An 18,636-nucleotide genomic window follows, 5' to 3' on the forward strand; every position below is an offset into this window, starting at 1 on the left:
TTAAATATTCTGAATTAGAACTGATCAGCAGAGTACAGAACCAGACTGTGTGTGTGTGTGTGTGTGTGTGTGTGTGTGTGTGCGCGCGCGCGTGGCGGGTATATGGTATGATATATGGAGCTATTATTAGACCTAGTCATCTTTTCTATAAAGGGAAGGCAGTTAAAGCCATCAATGGCCCAGGAATGACACATATTACTACCTACTTTAGGTCATGCAAGTATACCTTTATAGGGTAAAACAGGCAAATCATCAGATTTTCTTCTTATTCAATAAATATATTTTTTTGTATTCTGGGGGTTACTGGTTTCCTGACTGTGAACCCATCCTGACTATCCATCCTGTATTTTAATTAATTCAGCTTAAAAAAACAGGTAAGATAATGACAACAACAAACCCTGCTAATTATCCCAAAGCCAAGAAAAATAAAGCCATTTTTCAAGGAAACATAAAAGAAAAAAAGCATTCAAGAAATTAACTCAGTGATGCCCCGTGTAAGAGGAATTGCCAGATGATGGAGATTTTCTAAACACCTGAGATGTTTTTATTTAAGAGAGAAAGTAAAAAAATATATCTATTTTAAATGTAAATCTTTCCCTAATCTTCTATTTATTTCTTAAACAGATTTTATTTTTAAGTAATGTCTATGCCCAGCGTGGGGCTTGAACTCACAACGCTGAGATCAAGACTTGCTCGCTCTACCAGCTGAGCCAGCCAGGACCCCACCCCGCCCTGCCGATCCGGCCATATATTTAATGTATTATATACACTTGCTACCATTTAGACCTAATACATTGAATATATCATTGTGCTACAACACAGTGATGACTCCTCTATCACGGCCTATTTTTTTTTTTTTAATAGTTTGAGATCTCTAGTTTTCAAAACTCTACGACTATTACCATCATCACTATTGTTACGGTTCTTATTAATTACTCTCTGGCTATCCCTGGTCCCCTTTGCCATTTTTCCTTACTGGGAACAGAGAAAATAGGTAACTGGGCTTATTAGAAAAAACACTGAGTGAAAGTCTAAGGGCTTGTCCTTGAATAAAAGGTGAAAGCTATTGCCCATGGATTTTCTACATGTGTTTTAACTTCCCACAGACCCATTTTTCATTCTTGTCCTCTCCCATGCACCGAGTGGTAGAACCATGAGATGACAGTGCATCAGCTAGCAAGGCGCAATACATCCACTTTGGAAATATTAATTATGGGATGAATATTCATAACATGGTATTAATCATTAGGAGATACAGATGCATATATTAGGTCATATCGTAACATGAGCAGACCAGAAATGTTTCTTTGGGTGTTGAGTTTGATAAGTTCCTTATAGATTTTGGATACTAACCCTTTATCTGATATGTCATTTGCAAATATGTTCTCCCATTCTGTCGGTTGCCTTTTAGTTTTGCTGACTGTTTCCTTCGCTGTGCAGAAGCTTTTTATTTTGAAACCAGAAATATTTCTTAAAAAACTAAACCCTTAAGAGGATTTCTTGGGAGCAATTGTTAAAAGATTCTGAAAGGGGAAATTTATAAAGTAAATAAAAAATTACGATCGTATCGATATCGTAGAAAATTTAGACTATAACAAGAAAAATTGTACCTATAAATTTACCACTTAAAAAAATACTAAGACTATTAAACAAGCTAAGAAATGAGACTAAGTTTTTAAAAAAGAAGGATTTACTCCAAAATATAATTGAGACTCCCAGAAAAATTTTAGTGAATGGAGTATGTTTCTGCTATAATAAATAAATGTCATCTTGGAAAATTAGACTTCCTAGTGGCTAGTATAATGCTCTACTCCACACATCCAGCAGGGGGCAGAGAGCATCCAAAATACAGAATTTGGTTTTTACATTCCCAGAGTCTCTTAGAAGTTCCCTTCCTTGAAGGCACTGAAACTGCTCAATGGAAAAGAAGCCTGTGATTTTCTTATTGCCATGTTCATGGATGCTAATTTTGCATAATTTCAACCTACCACGTCCTGTCTTAGGTTGAGGATTTAAATTTTACTGAGCACGCCTGCAGTTTTTACTTGTGACGGACAGCAGCCTCTTGATGTCAACTGTTTTTCATTATGATAGAGAAGAAAGACAATGGAAAAATAAATGGTCCCCAATTTGATGGAATTCCAAAGCATAAGGGAAATGTCGTCAGCACTCAAAATAACTGCTCTGTATAACTTCTGAGGAGATAGGCATCTCTTATGCTGAAGTCATGGGAACCACAGTGAATCTCAGCCAGAGAACTCATGGGGCTTCCCCATGGGAGAATCATTCTAGGTACCACTGTCTACATACATAGTAAACGGACTTTCTAATGGTAATAATCACAGCCAAACAGAAAGGAAACCAAACAAACAGCCGTAAGCCATAAACCATAAGAGCCTGGAATGAGAAAAGCACTTCGCTTAGTATCCCTGGGAATGTGGCATTTCTCCCCCTTTCCCCTGGCTTCCTTTGTCTGGTCACACTTCCAGCAAAGCAGCTTTCAGAGCGCGGCTGAGCGAGCACTAGCATCTAAGATTCCAAAAGGAAAGGGAATAGAAAATGATGCATATTCAAGGACAGCGTCTTCAATGAGCATTTCCAACGTGAGCACAGGGACAGAGGAAAGGGGGAGGTCCCGCTGGGACTGGCCTGTGCATAGAGAGGAACACCCCAGTTAAGTCTACCCAACAGCTTTCCGCAAATCCAATCACTGCGTGCAACCTGGGGAGGAAAGGTCAGGGCCATTTCGGCCTCAAGGACAGCCACACACACCCGGCAGGAACAAACGAGCCTTGCGGGGCACACACCAAACACGTGCTCTAAAAACTGAACCAAGAATTTCCAAAGTGCAACCAAAAGATCTTCACAATTCCGAAGCGCCCATTTACAACAATGGCCGTTGCTCAACTTTCCACAACTAGGTTACCCGTTTCTTAAAAACCTAGTACGTTCTGTCCTGCAGCATGGGCCAGCTGACAGGCAGGCTCAAGCCGATACCCAGAGAGATCACGGCTCTGGCCAAAAACACATACAAACAACTTGATGATTACATTTTCTTCGTTATCTGTATCTCCCCTTCATTAGCACCAAATGATTGGGAGGGAACAATATTCAAAACGCTGACATACACCATGCAGTCAGCTCTCCATGTCCAGTGTGCCACTAAATAACCTGTGGCTTTCTGAGTCTCATTTTAAGTCCCAGGCCGGACGTGCTACATGGCCCAGCACACTCCCAGCTCACCACACCTTCACCGCTCAGCCAGTGTGTGCACAGATTGCACCCCATCTTGAGATGAACCCAAGTAAAAAGGAACTGATTGGCTAGAATAGAACAGCTATAAAGAGCCATAGAAAGCATTTCAAAGGAAATGTAAAGAAATCTCAAATACCAGATGAGTCACAAGCTGTCCCTTGAATGAATAACTTGAATGCTAACTACGTTCTTAAAAGTTACGGTCACGACGTTCTAGTTTTCCTAGGACTTCTGTTTTCACCCCTGTCTTCCTCCATGGTGCAGGCCATTCACCAGCCACAAATGTTTCCCCTCTCCACGTTCTTGGGTTGTAGGAGTGTAACAACCCCCAAATCAAGCGGCTTTTTGAAGGAGCGAAAAGTCGAGAGGGGGGTGACACTGTCCAGTTTAGACCCAGCTCAGGTTCCTCACCAACAGCCTCTGGGCGACGACGACATGTTTTTGTGGCAGGTCGAGAACTGAACGTTTGCAGTATTTCATATATCAGTTTATGTGTACGTTTGGTAAAGGGTGGGCAACATGTTTTAAAAATTCTACATACACTTGTTTGGGCATGGCTCTCTATGTCATCCACAGTGGAGGAATGCTGATTGCAAACTTTTATGTTGGTTTGTTCATGCATGTTTTTCTCGTATTCCCGAACATCATCCATTGTCATATCTGAAAAAAGGTCAAGACGTTGGCAACTACTGTTATTAAACGCAGACTTTCAAGGGGGAGACTTTAGGGAAAGATGACAGCGGAAGCCAAAGAGAGGTTTAAAAAGCAGGGAATTCACTAACTTTATGAAGAGGATGTCATAAAGTTAGCTACACCAGCCAAACGGGGAGTGAGTGCAAGGAAGTTAAGTTGAAATAGTCTTAGAACAGAGAAGAGTGGAAATTATTTAGGGGTGAATCTTGTAACGTGAGCTAGATGGGTAGGAAGTATTAGCACGTGGGCAGAGCCATAGCCTGAGATCTCCTAAAGCGATCGTTAGAAGATCCCTTCGGGAACGGGGTCAGGTTTGTTTGGTTTAATACTTACCTTTCATACACCCTTCAAAACAGATTTGGAGATTTTTTTTAAGTCAACGCATTTGACCATAGAAAGGACACTTTCATTGCTAGTGCAGGAGACACGACATGGAAGGCAGACAAACGATGTTTACCGGTACAAGGGATATTGGGCGCAGTGCTCACACATGGATGTATTTCTGCACAGAATTCATAGTGTTGGAGAGTGCGGGTCTACATCGAACTTCAAGTCTAGTCTAACAGCTTGGAGATGGCTGGCATTACTTCCACCTACACTGATCTATAAATAAAATGGCACATGACATTATGCTTTTGGGTCTGAGTCTGTAGTTTTTCAGCATTTCAGGATAACGATCTCCTAATCTAGTGGTTCCCAGCAGGGGACAACTTTGTGACAGTTTCGGTTGTCACACCTGGGGTGGTGGTGCCACTGGCATCTAGGGGGTGGAGGCCAGTGACGCCACCGAATATCCTACCAATGCACAGCACTCTCCCCTTCTCAACGGGGAAGTGTCTGGGCCAAAATGTCAACGGTGGTAAAGGCTGAGGAACCCCCGTCTAAATCCAACTGACAAAAAGCTGAAACAAAGAACCCATTCATCTTCAGTATGTGAAATGCGTAAAAATAACTCTTATTCTCACTTTCAAGATGGCTGCTGTTTTACCCTCAACTCCCCACCCTGCTCTTTGGTTATTTTACACCACGATACCAGCAATCTTCCCAGACAGGCATTCCTCTGTTGCTCTCATGGCAGAATTTAACTTCATGCCCCTCTACAATGAAGGTATGCTGAATTGGTTATGCGACCACCCCGATCACGAATTAGCTTGGTGGGGATTCAGAGAGGGTATTCACAGCTGGAATTTTTCCCTAAGTATTTGCTGCATCATGTGGTTTGCTGTCTTTTTATATCAACCCATGTATGTCATGTGAGCTTCTCTTCATCTCCACAGGGTACACTTGCCAGAACCCTGTGATTCAATTCAGTGTGGTCTGGGGCCAAGATGGAGGGCGGCTCTAAATCCGAACCTGGGCTATTTTATTTAGCCGATGACCCCCCTCCCGCCCACCCCAAAACCATCAATCAAAAATACTGTCCATAAATCAATGTAAGTATCGAGGATGCTAAGCAGCAGTCTGGCCAGGCAAAGAGCATGCTTTTCTTTTAGAAAATCGAGGTAACTGGAAAGCAATAAAGAGACGCTGCTTTGTAATTAGAACAAACGTTATCTTAATTAACAATATTCTTTCAATACAATCAACTTTAACCTCAAAGGCTAGTTATCAACATTTCTTAAACACAAATGCACCTGGAACAAATACTGAGGTCATTTTTAAGCTAAGACTTTGGGGACGTTTCTCTATATATGTGTTCATTAGACATTTCCCTCCCTCCCCTCCCTTCCCAGCCACTGGCATGACAGTATTTTGGCAAACAAAAACAAAGGCATTGTAGTTTTTTTGTCTTAGTGAATCCCAACAGAAATCGTTCTTTATCTTTAATTAGCTCAACGTGAGGAGAAGGGTTTAACTGTGTAACCGTGTGCTTTCAGAGATATTTCAATTTTGTAGATGTGAAGAAGGATTTAACAACAAAGGTATTCATTACTGCCTTGTTCGTAATAGTGAGAAATGGAAAACAACCCAGGGGACTGATAGTAATATACAACCATTCAAAAGTGATGTAGAAGAAAATTAACACTATAGAGAAATGTTCTTGGTATATTGTCAAAAATTGGAGGTGAAAACACTGTATGTATTATATGAAATCATTTTTGTCAGAAAAGCATTACATACATTTTAAAAAGACTAAAAGGATACATTTCAAAATATTAACGGTGATTGTTTTGAGGAGTTGGAATTATAGGTAATTTTCATTTTCTTCCTTTTGTTTATTATTTCCTACATCAAATCTGCTGTACTTGTGTAAGAACAAAAACGAAGAACATTATTTAAAATCTATTGTTTGGGGTCAAATACCATCAGTTTAGGATTGGTAAGGAGAAAATACAGTTTTCTAGGGGCACCTGGGTAGCTCAGTAGCTTGAGTCTGACTTTGGCTCAGGTCATGATGTCGGGGTTCGTGGGTTCAAGCCCCACTTCGGGCTCTGTGCTGACAGCTCAGAGCCTGGAGCCTGCTTCAGATTCTGTGTCTCCCTCTCTCCCTGCCCCTCCTTTGCTCATGCTCTGTCTCTCTCTCTCTCTCCCAAAAATAAATAATAAATATTTAAAAATAAAAAAGAAAATATAGTTTTCTAGAATTTCTGCTCCTTCTAGAAACATGGTGCCTTTTAAACAAATTTTTTTTTTAAAGTTTACCTATTTATTTATTTTGAGAGACAGCACAAGCAGGGTAGGGCAGAGAGATGGGGAACAGAAAGAATCCCAAGGAGGCTCCACGCTGTCAGCACAGAGCCCGATGTGGGCCTCGAACTCAACAACCATGAGATTGTGACCTGAGCCGAAATCAAGAGTCAGATGCTCAACCGCTGAACCGACTGAGCCATCCACGCGCCCCACCTTTTTTGTTTTGTTTTGTTTTGTTTTGTTTTAAACGAAGAGTTACAAAACAAAGTTCCAGGAAATTTCACCTAGAAGAAGAAAATCTCCCAATTAGACCACATAAGACTCCTGAGTTCTCCCCATGTACCATACATACATGCTTATGGATACGATGTAAATATTTTCAATATTCCTTAGTAATTTATGGAGAGCCTAATCAGTGAAAATATTCCTGTTTAGTTTATGTGGTGAAATGCATTATGTCTTGCTTCTGCAAAGTATATTACCTCAAAATCTATATATGAATCAATTTTTTAGTGAATTCGATTGCACTGCCCAACGACAGATTATACTTTCAGAGATGATTCATCTTCATTATGGATTGATTTTCAATGATCAGAGAATGACTTCTAACAGTTTAGGTTCAAACCTTTTTATTTCTAGTTCATGTGTACTAAGACACTCTAAAAGGAAACTTATGTTAATTGTTTTGTAAATAGACCGATAAGTAATCACTCCTCAATATACAGATTTGGAAGGTCATAATTTACTTTTCATAAATAACGTTTCTTAGATAAAAGGTTTTTAAATAAGTAACACCGGGCTAGTTCCTTGATTTAAGAGTATGTTGTAACTAGTATGATGTTTCTGTTGGTAAGAAAGGTACATCATAGTATCTCTGACATTAGGCTATCGGAAGTTTTATGTGTGTGTGTGTATGTATATATATATATATATAAATATAAAACACTGATATGATCTGCTCTGGGAAGTATGCTGGGGGTATAAATGCCCTCATTACACTTCAGTGGCACAAGATTTCCTCTCTTTGCCCTCTTGCAAGGCCGTTTCTTTCCTTCTCTTTCTTACCCTCCTTCGGATGAGGGGAGAGCTGATCCTGTCTCCTACTCCAGCCACGTGGAGGTCACACTGAATGTGGTCCAGATAGAACCTTCCCCCCTGCCAGATGACTGGGCTGAGATGGGAACCTTCTGCTTTTATTACCAGTCCGCTTTGTCAAAGAAGCTCTGGATCCAGGGAATTTGTTAATTGAGGAATCTGCTTTGATTTCTTCAGCTGTGAACTAAAGGCTTTCATTTAAAAACAAAATATAGGGGGTGTCTGGGTGGCTCGGTTGGTTGAGTGTCCAACTTTTGGCTCAGGTCATCATCTCATGGTTTGTGGGTTCGAGACCCTCTTTGGGCTCTCTGTTGTCCGCACAGAGAGCCTGCTTTGGATCCCGTGTTCCCGTCTTTCACCCCTCCCCTGCAGCATGCACATGTGCTCTCTCTCTCAAAAAAAAAAAAAACCCAAAGAGGGTCTCGATATATATATATATATATATATATATATATATATATATATATGGGGGTGCCTGGATGGCTCAGTCAGTTAAGTGTCAGATTCTTAACTTCGGCTCAGGTCATGATCTCATAGTTTGGGAGACTGAGTCCCGCTTTGGGCTCCTTGCTGACCTCAAGGAGCCTGCTTGGGATTCCACCCCCACCCCCCCCCCCGCCCCTCCCTCACTCGCATATGCACTCTCCCTCTCAAAATAAACATTAAAAAAAAAAATACGAAGAAGTGACATTAAAAAAATATATAATATATATACACCTCCACTCTATGAATGTTGGTCTGCTTCAACCATTTTCTGCTTTTTAATAAAATATGGATTTCCGTGACTGTTTATGAAATCACTCAAGTAATACATGAATTGCGTTCCATAGAAATAATTCAAATAGTACTGATTTATATTGAGAAAAGAATTTAATTCCTTGTAACCTCTCCCACTAATCCTATTTTTTCTGAATATCACTACTGTTAAGAGTTTGAGGTACAGGCTTTTCTTTTCTATGAATTCTTTCTATGAATTCACATGTATATTACTACACATATAGTCTCACTTATTTCTACATTTATGGAATCATACTATATAGTACCCTATGCCATACATCCTACAAATACTGTTCTTTTTCTTTTTAAATTTTTATTTTATTTATTTATTTATTTATTTAGAGGGAGAGGGTACAAATGAGCGAGGGGCGGGGGGGGGGGAGAGAGAGAGAGAGAGAGAGAGAAAGCTCACCCAAAGTGGGGCTCAAGCTCATGAACCTGGAGATCATGACCTGAGTGGAAATCAAGAGCCGGATGCTTAACCAACTAAGCCAACCCGGGCACCCCATTTTTATTTTTTTTAATACATTTTTTAAAAGTTTTAAAGGCGCCTGGGTGGCTCAGTTGGTTAAGGGTCTGACTTTAGCTCAAGTCATGATCTCACAGTTCGTGAGTTCCAGCTGCAAGTTGGGCTCTGTGCTGACAGCTCAGAGCCTGGAGCCTGCTTCGGATTCTGTGTCTTCCTTGCTCTCTGCCCCTCCCCTGCTCACGCTCTAGGTCTCAAAAATGAATAAATGTAAAAAAAAAATTAAACAAAATAAAGTTTTATTTATTTAAGTAATCTCTGCATTCAACATGGGGCTTGAACTCATGACCCTGAGATCGAGAGTCACATACTTTACCGATGGAGCCAGCCAGGCACCCCTATACATATTGATCTGATTTGCTTTTTCCACTAATGGAAAATATACATATTTCCATACTGGTATATATAGAACTAGCTTATTCTTTTTAACTGTCACAAACAATATTCACAGTATGGGTGTATCGTAATTTATTTGCTCATATTCCTATTAATAAAATAAACACTTAAACTGAGACTAATTTCTAGCTTTTATAAACAACACTATACTGAATAGCTTCTTTGTACCTATATTCAAGGGCACATGTATAAATAAACAAATTTCTATAATAAATTTCTAAAAGTGGAATTGCTGGGTCATAGGTTTTCGTACTTAATCATTTTTATAGAAACTGTTTATTTGTTCTCCCACTTTATCCAAAATGGAATATTTTCAAGATCTTAAATTTTTTGCTATCAGATGAACAAATGAAATGTCATGTTTTGTTTTCATTGTATTTCTTGTGATTAGTATCAAAGTTATTGGTCATTTGTGCTTTTTTCTATGGTGTACCTATTAATGTTCTTTACCTTTTTTTTCTACTGAGTTGCTGGATTCTTTATTTACAGGACCTCTTTATACATTATAGATATTCTCTGTTGGCTACCCTATACTACAAATATCTTCTCCTCGTCTTTCAACTTTGTTTATGGTGGCAATTTTTTTTCAATCGCTTTATTTTTTAAAGGAGGCAGGCTGACTTCACCGTTTGTGGAGGTAAGATCATATATTTGAAAGGACAGAAGTCAGCTGAACATACAGAGAAGTTACAAATGCCATGGGACAAAACGTCTGCAATCAAAAATTTTCCTTCATTGTATTGCATAGCTACAGCAGCTAAAATTTTAATGGAGTTATATACTTTAATTCAATGACCTGTCTAGTAGTACATGTTTTATTTCCTTCTACAAACATTTTCTCTCTACTTCTAAGATCTTCAGCCTAAACAGAAGCAATTTTTTCTTTTTTTTTTTTTATATATTTTTTATTTTTTAATATATGAAATTTACTGTCAAATTGGTTTCCATACAACACCCAGTGCTCATCCCAAAAGGTGCCCTCCTCAATACCCATCACCCACCCTGCCCTCCCTCCCACCCCCCATCAACCCTCAGTTTGTTCTCAGTTTTTAACAGTCTCTTATGCTTTGGCTCTCTCCCACTCTAACCTCTTTTTTTTTTTTTTCCTTCCCCTCCCCCAGGGTTTTCTGTTACGTTTCTCAGGATCCACAAAAAATATGGAACGCTTCACGAATTTGCGTGTCATCCTTGCGCAGGGGCCATGCTAATCTTCTCTGTATTGTTCCAATTTTAGTATATGTGCTGCCGAAGCGAGCACGAAGCAATTTTTTCTTAATACTAGGTCAAAATGGAAGTGTTAAACAAGTGGTTGGGTTAGGGGCGGAGGGAGGCTCCAGCAACCATGAATGAAATTTGATACTCCTCGGCTCTAGCAAAATGGCAATTATCCTTTGGCGTGGGGGGGGGGGGGGGGGAAGGGAAAGAGAGAATGAGGTAGGGGCAGAGAAAGAAGAGAGAGAATCCTAAAGCAGACTCCGCACTGTCAGCACAGAGCCTGATGCGGGGCTTGAACTCACGAACCATGAGATCATGACCTGAGCTGAAATCAAGAGTAGGACGCTCAACCAACCGAGCCATCCAGGTGTCTCCTGCCTTTAAAACTCTTTACAATGAGGGGTGCCTGGGTGGCTCAGTTGGTTGAATGTCCAACTTTGGCTTAGATCACGATCTTGTGGTCTGTGAGTTCAAGCCCTGTGTCGGGCTCTGTGCTGACAGCTCAGAACCTGGATCTTGCTTCGGATTCTGTGTCTCCCTCTCTTTCTGCCCCTCCCCCACTCACGCTTTGTCTCTGAAAAATGAATAAACCTCAAAAAAAATTAAAAGAAAAATAAAGCTCTTTAAGGTGATTATAAATTCAATACAAGCTTGTTATAAATAGCTTAGGGGTGGGCTCCACTTTTTTTGTAGTGAAAGTAGCCAATCCTCAAGTCTTGGTCAATTACCCTTTCCATGTAATTCAGACCCCTAAGATCTAGAATTGTAATACACGGTTATGATTTTTTTTATAGTTCTTAATTTGGGGAGGTAGAAGAGAGTCACAGATCCCTTTGAAAATCTGATGAGAAACTAGGAGTTCTCTCCCCAGAAAAATGAACACAGGCACACACACATAAAACGTTGTGTCATAGCCATGGCACTGAAATTCATACTTCAGGAAACTGGAGGCCATGGGAAAATACCGGCTTGGTGAGTTCAACCAGCTAATGCTAGTCTAGTCTCTCAGTAGGCTTCCTTCTCCACCTTGGGCTAGCTCCATTCATTTTTAGGCCTGCTCTAGGTACTGGAGAATAATTTCTAAGTCACTTTCATGAGGGACTTTCACCTATACTAGCAAGACTATGCCACCCTCCCCACCCCACCCCCCACCCAGTCTCATAATTTTTTTGGAAGGGTGACTATTTCAAAGACGTTCATGAAGTTCCATTCAATCATAGCCTCTCTTTGGCAATCCTCTTTGTGCCTCTCTCAAAATACCTCCAGATTTGTGAACCTTTTGTGGACATGGTTACACTTCACAATGAACATGAGCAGAATAAAATTTGTTTAGGGAAATAGTTATGCGACAGCCACGCGCTCAGACTCAGAAAAGATACAAAATTAATCCTTGGGTAAGAGAAGATCAACCACCATGGACAATGTCCTTCCCACCGACCCCCCTCCCCCCTTCTTTCTTCTTAATTAAGCACTGGAGGTGGTTAGCTTAATTAGAGAGAAAGACATTCAGAGGTGCCACTGCCTATGGTGGAGTTTGTGTCCGGTACAAACACATCGCCGGGGAGGCCAATGGGACTAAAATTCAGCCCTAAGCTGAGATCACCTGCTGAACCGGCCCAGAAGGATGTTCTTTTTTCCAATTCTCACAAGGCACCGAAGCCTACCAGTTGGCCCGGAAGACATCCACCATTCTCTAATCTGTTTGGACTGAATTAATTAAGCTGTACTTGCAATCTAATCTGATTTAAAGTTGTTCTTAAACTTTAGCAAGTATCCGAATCATCTGGAGGGCTTGTTAAACCACGGATTGCTGGGCTATTCCCCCAGAGTATTTTATTCCGTAGGAGCCCAGAATTTGAATTTCTAACAAGTACCTGAGGTGGGGGCTGATGTTGGCCTGGGGACCTCACTTTGCACCAATGCTACAAACCATAGGCAAGGGTTTTTTAATTTTAACTTTATTATTATTATTATTTTTACTTTGGACCTTTTCTGTGTCTACTAATGAGAGCCTCACTGAGCCTACTGGGACCAAAGAAAAATAAGTAACTTCAGGTAGCCCAAACTGAAGGGCCATCCTAATGGACAGTGACACACCCATTTCCCCCGAAAGGCCCACAGTCCCTAGGATCACCTTGAATAAGGGACTGAGAAGGCACTCTGTGGGCAGGGCTATTATGACTGAGCCTTCTGTAGCTGTGTAAGGAAGGAGCCACAGTTTTCCTGGCAAGCAGTTGCGGGGGAGGGGGGCAAGAATGCCAGTAATTTACATGAAATTGATGGGGTGGTTCCTAGACCCCTTGCCTAGTGAAAAGGCTGCCTGTTTTGGTTGGAGCTAAGACTGTGTATACAGGGGGTGGAGACCTTCTCTGCAGAGTACATGGCTTCCCCATGATCTACATCCACTAAACCACACACTGCTTTTCTGCACTCAGATACAGAAAGGCTTTTTGTCAATAGACTCCTTGAGTTGTTAATAGGTCCACCTAACCCATCCTGAGTAAATAGGTAGGCATTCTCCCTCTGAAAGCTCTCCAGGACTGGAGGCCTCTATTTTCCTTTGATGCATTAGTCTAGCTTTGGGCCCCCTGGAATGGTCTGAGATTTTTTTTTTTTTTTTTTTTTTTTGACTAAAAGACTTTAAGTCTCTTCCTTGCTCTGGCATGCCTGAGACAGAAAAGAATCAGCCCCCATTTTTTTGTACCCCAGCCGTTCCACATTGGATGCCCACCCACATTTTTTTTTTTTTTCTATATCCTGCCTCTACTCAAACCCTCTTTTCTGATCAACAGGCTTGAAGTGTTTTGTCCTCTTAATCAGGAACCAGCTACCCTTTTTGATGTTGCCTTTTCTGAAAAGACCTCTATGGCATTCTGGTACTGGAAGGAAATCTATCAAAGTGCTCTCCCTGTCTCTTCGTCTTCAAAGTGTCAGATTCTTGGCCCTTCAGGTCCCCATTCACTTGCCAATTATTCTCTGAATATCCTTTTGATATTCTCTTAGTGTTGGTGGCAAGGACACCACGAGCTTAGAGAAGTCAAAGAGCAGCAAGTCTTCAGGATTTTTTGCGTCTATGCGCCCTCTCTGAGAAGCTGAGAAAAGCTCCGGGTGTGTGTGTATGGGGGGGGGGGGAAGCAGAAATATTTATTTGTTTCATGATCAGGGTAAGTAATCACAGGAGGCTCTCCCTCTACCTGCCTTGGGGAGACATCATGAAAATCATGACAATGTGGCAAGCCAACATCTGCTACACATAAGCAGTGTCCTGGGGGTGTGCGGTAAGAACGAACAAATGATGATCTTTCAAAAGAATCTCTTCCAGAGGTCTGCCTTTGGACAAACCCAGGAAGATGCACTTGGCTCTCCAGAAGATGCAGATCTGGGAAAAATGCACACACAGACGCACACATACACACACAGACCAAGCCCTCCAGAACAAGGTCTTTTGAAATGTGGCTCGAAGCAGCTAATGACATTAATGACAATCATTTTCTTTGCCTGTTTAGTCCAATGTATCTTTTCATTGTGGATTTGATATCTTCTGCTAAGAAGAGGGAGGGATTGGTGGAACAGTGACAGACAAGCACCAAAATGCAATGTAGGTTACACTGAGGACAAATTCAATTGACTTAGGAAGAGGCCAAGGAGGACAGCATTTCATTGGCTAATCAGATCTAACCCAAGTCACCAATTGGGTGTGTTCATCTCTATTTATAGTCAAGGACAAGAGCCTCTGGTGACTGATTCTGGGAATGTAGAAGATTCATGTGGATGAAATGATAGTGCTGCGAATCTGGAAAAGGTGGTCCATCCATCACAGGATGAAGCAAACCTTATTTTCTTTTAGTGGAAATGTGCAGAACTTGTTTAACTCCTCCCAAATCATGAAAAAAAACGAAAGAAAGAAAGAAAGAAAGAAAGAAAGAAAGAAAGAAAAGAAAGAAAGAAAAGAAAGAAAGAAAAGAAAGAAAGAAAAGAAAGAAAGAAAAGAAAGAAAGAAAGAAAGAAAGAAAGAAAGAAAGAAAGAAAAAGAAAAAAGCCACAACAGTCTTAGTTAGGATGAAGGGGCACCTATGGATCCTTGCAGAATCCTTAGGTTTTTAGTGAAAGAGTATTGCAAAGTGTCCTGTGAATCCAAGGGTTCACTTTCACTTGATATGATGCTTCAGACAGTTTTGATCTTGAATCGAAGTCTGGGATAAATCAGGATGGGTTTAAAACCCATCCAACAGAAGTACAGAGCCCTTGTGTTCTCAAGTATGCCAGCAGCAAAGGTACGGAGGTCCTACTTATTAGTCAGTAACTAAGTACAGTTGACCCTTGAACAATTAGGGCGTTAGGGGCGCCAACACGCACATGCTCTCCTGCGGAATCGAAAATCCATGCGTAACTTTTGACTCCCTCCAATAGCCTACGACTGACTGGAAGCCTTACTGATAACATAAACAGCTGACGAACACATATTTGTATGTTCCATGTAATCAATTCTGTATTCTTACCATCAAGAAAGCTAGAGAAAAGAAGAAGATGTTGTTAAGAAAATCATAAGGAAGAGAAAACACATTTACAGCAGTGTTCTGTGTTTAGTGAAAAAGAAAATCTGCCTAAGTGGATCCACACAGTTCAAACCCGTGCTGTTCAAGGGCCAGCTGTACCGTGGTTATTTGAGACAAAGCTTCGATCGTTATATTCTTCTTTGTTATGTTCCCACAGACAGCGCTGCTGGCAATTCAGGGCGGAATAGTCCTGCCTTTGCTGTGTCTTTCTAGGTAGCATCTGAAGCCAGGTGGGATGAAGGTGGGGAAGGTGACTTACCATACCACTCATCAACCCATGCAAAAGCCTGTCTATGTCCAATCAGCAGAATATCCCGGACCACCTAAAAAAGTAGAAGAAGGAAGGTGAAGTAATAACCACGTCTGACGAAAAACAATCCAGAAAATAGGTTGTTCCCAATGCTAGGAATCCTGGCAATTACAAATTTCTCAATCACTCTGTCCATGGGACGGCAATTAGAGTCTCATGGACACAGATATGGGCTCGTTCGCCCCGAGTCCTTCCATGGCATGCTCTACTCGCTGTAAGTTAATCTCTTCATCTTGTTTGAAACTTGGACTGGGAGTGTATACATTGTGGACAACCTTACTTGGCAGTCGTACAGCAGGGGCTGGGATGGATCTCTAAGCTCATCACCCTGAGACTTTTCATTTATCTTTACCTAAAACAGGTTCAACTTTTTGCTTGTGGGACGGTACGTGTCTTGCTGGTGCAAGGAGGTCCTAGGTGTTGGGAATCAAGAATGCTTTTCTGGATAGCAAGTGACTTCTAAGCAAAGAGCACTTAACTCTTCCCTGAGGAAATAACCTAAATATTGATAAAAAAAATTAAAAAAAAAATGTAATTGAAGGTGTGGGATACGAGATAAAGAAATATCATTTGGGGAGTGACTTTCACATAACAGAAGGGGAAAAAAGCAGTTTACACAAGTATTATTGAAAGAGACGAAATAGGGGCGCCTGGGTGGCTCAGTCGGTTAAGCGGCCGACTTCGGCTCAGGTCATGATCTCGCGGTCCGTGAGTTCAAGCCCCGCGTCGGGCTCTGTGCTGACAGCTCAGAGCCTGGAGCCTGTTTCGGATTCTGTGTCTCCCTCTCTCTGACCCTCCCCCGTTCATGCTCTGTCTCTCTCTGTCTCAAAAATAAATAAACGTTAAAAAATTTTTTTTTTTTTAAAAAAGAAAGAGACGAAATAAAGAGACCTCAGCAGGTATAGAACAGATGGGGATGGTAAGCTTGGCTAGGAGACAAAAGGAAGGAAATTGTTTCTTGTAGTGACACGCAATGGCAACAGAAGACTAAGAAAGATAATATATATATAGCTTGTGTGTATATGTGTGCCTGTGTGTAACCCTGTTCATGAGTTTTAATTTTATTTATTTATTTATTTATTTATGAATCTTCTGGTGCTCTTTTTGTCCTCTATAAATATGCCGCTTTACGTTTCTTGGATACGCACACGCTCCCTTCAACATTCCTTTCTTCCTGCCAAACAAAATCCAGCAATTGTCAAAAACCTCTCACGAAAGGTTCAAGCACGTTTCAATAAATGAAGGAGTTTAATCTGGCGAATTTGCAGAAACAAGGGAAGCGTTTATAATGAAGTGTTTATTTCTCCATGCCTCTGGATAGCTGGTGAGGCTTTTATGATTTGGAAGGAGGAAATATGTCACGAAAATAAGAAAAAACATGAAACCATACACACTCAAGTGCTGACTGTCAAATTCATGGAAATGAAAAGAACGGCATCGAGCCATCAGTAAAATATACCCTATTACATTAAGCACAACACAGCTGTCTGCTGGAACCAAGAATTCAATAATGTGCTAATGGCTCGCTTTCGAACATTTTTTTCCCCCTTAACTGTGAATAGATTCTTAAAAAACAAAAGTATTCAGAGAAAGGCATCCCTGGTACTTTAAACGCATGCAAATACTAGCCTCCTATACTCATTAGCAGCTCATGGGCCACAGCAGGTGTGGTTAGGGGGTGTAGATAACACTTCCTTATATTTGGAAACGGGCATGCCTTTTACTAGAGCATAATTCCTACAGGTATTGTAAAGAAACAGAATCTCAAAACTAGCCAAAGTCATCGGATGAGAAAAGAAACACAATAAGCCCTACAGCAATCTAAATAGGCTTTGAGAAGAGAAAGGAGGATATGACAAGTGCTCTGTGTAGTGGCCCCGAGAAGAGGAGATCATTTTGGGCTAAAAAATAAGGGGGTAGAGATAGTGCAGGAAGTCAAAGAAGATATAGCCCAGGTTAGACACAGAGCCGGGAGCGTCTTCCCGCTTAATCGCTTGGGACACGGCTGGGAAACAGGTGGTCCCCAAAACTTGATTTCTATGTGTCTCTCACGTGGCTCCCACCTCTGGCTGGGCCGACAGGGCTCTAGAGCGCAGAAGAACGATACACCTCTCCGTTAAAAACACACCAAAGCTCTCAGATCTGTTCTAGAGTCTGCCATTCTCATGAGCCCAGGTTCAATCTATTCCTTTGTACTTAAATTCAAAATGTATACGTGTTATTGCCAATCGGCCTTCAATCTCAGTAGACCAATCCGTCTAAGTAAGTAACACAAAGCTCAGTGCATTAACGTTAAATTCCAGCGGCCCCAAAAGAATTTCAGAAAGCTATTCTTTATCAGTTTTTAAGTGGAAAAATAAACAGATATCCAGCCTATCTGGAATGTAGAGACAATGTGGGTAGTATTTATTTTTATGAAAATGGGAGGCACTACAAAGGGTAATGCAAAACACTACATTTTCCATTTGTTTCCATGAGGGTAACAGTCATACTAGAAGCCCCTAACAAACTTAAGTCATCACCAGGTGATGATTTCCTGCTACACAATTAACATGTTTAGCTAAAGTGGGTATACAGTTGAAATCTGTGTTTCGAGGCTATTAATAATTCTTTGGTAACAGAATTATTAAATGACCAGAAATACTGAGATGCACCATCTAGGGGACAATCGTGTTTTCTCTTGGGGCGTCTTCTACCTTAAGTGTCTATATTTGCAGGGTCTTTTGAGTGAGAATGATCTTGGGGGCTGCACACACAGACAAGCCCCGTGCCTCTGCCTGGAATCCAAGTACCCAAGTACCAAGTACAAGTACTTCTGCCTGCAACGAGGTTAGCCTGATGCCAGAGGGAGAAGTATGTTTTGAAGTACGTTTTAAGTTCAGTTAATTTCCTGAATATACTCATCCGACAGACACGGAGGTCACGGAACGAGAAATGAAGCGCAAAACATCAAATTAAGCCTGGATGTAAGATGCATTTTCACGAAAACAGGGTTTTCTAGATGCAGTTGGCTCGTGTTGGCTCAGCACTGTACAGGTGTTGTGCGTTGTGCACTCCAGCTGACAATAAAGACAGTCACGGAGAGCCTGGGTGGCTCACTTGGTTAAGCATCCGACTTCGGCTCAGGTCACGATCTCACGGTTCGTGAGTTCAAGCCCCACATCAGGCTCTCTGCTGTCAGC

At 41.2% G+C, this 18,636-nt stretch overlaps 1 protein-coding gene and 1 non-coding gene across 10 annotated transcripts in view; both read right to left on the bottom strand.

Moving 5' to 3' along the window:
* PITPNC1 (phosphatidylinositol transfer protein cytoplasmic 1) overlaps nt 1-18,636 on the bottom strand; it is a 268,872-nt gene that overhangs the window by 4,949 nt on the left and 245,287 nt on the right. For 8 of the 9 annotated variants that reach the window (XM_049636382.1, XM_049636381.1, XM_049636384.1 and 5 more), the window contains one exon: nt 15,404-15,467. In XM_049636382.1, coding sequence (XP_049492339.1) covers nt 15,404-15,467 — 64 coding nt within the window. Of the gene's footprint in view, nt 1-3,796; nt 3,916-15,403; nt 15,468-18,636 lie in introns of all 9 variants that reach the window. The other variant, XM_049636383.1, reaches the window with a different exon arrangement.
* LOC125927772 (U6 spliceosomal RNA) lies at nt 10,525-10,631 on the bottom strand. Its single transcript, XR_007459448.1, has one exon. It is a non-coding gene; the product is annotated as a U6 spliceosomal RNA (small nuclear RNA).

This window comes from Panthera uncia, chromosome E1, assembly GCF_023721935.1.
Source record: "Panthera uncia isolate 11264 chromosome E1, Puncia_PCG_1.0, whole genome shotgun sequence".
Taxonomy (NCBI): domain Eukaryota; kingdom Metazoa; phylum Chordata; class Mammalia; order Carnivora; family Felidae; genus Panthera; species Panthera uncia.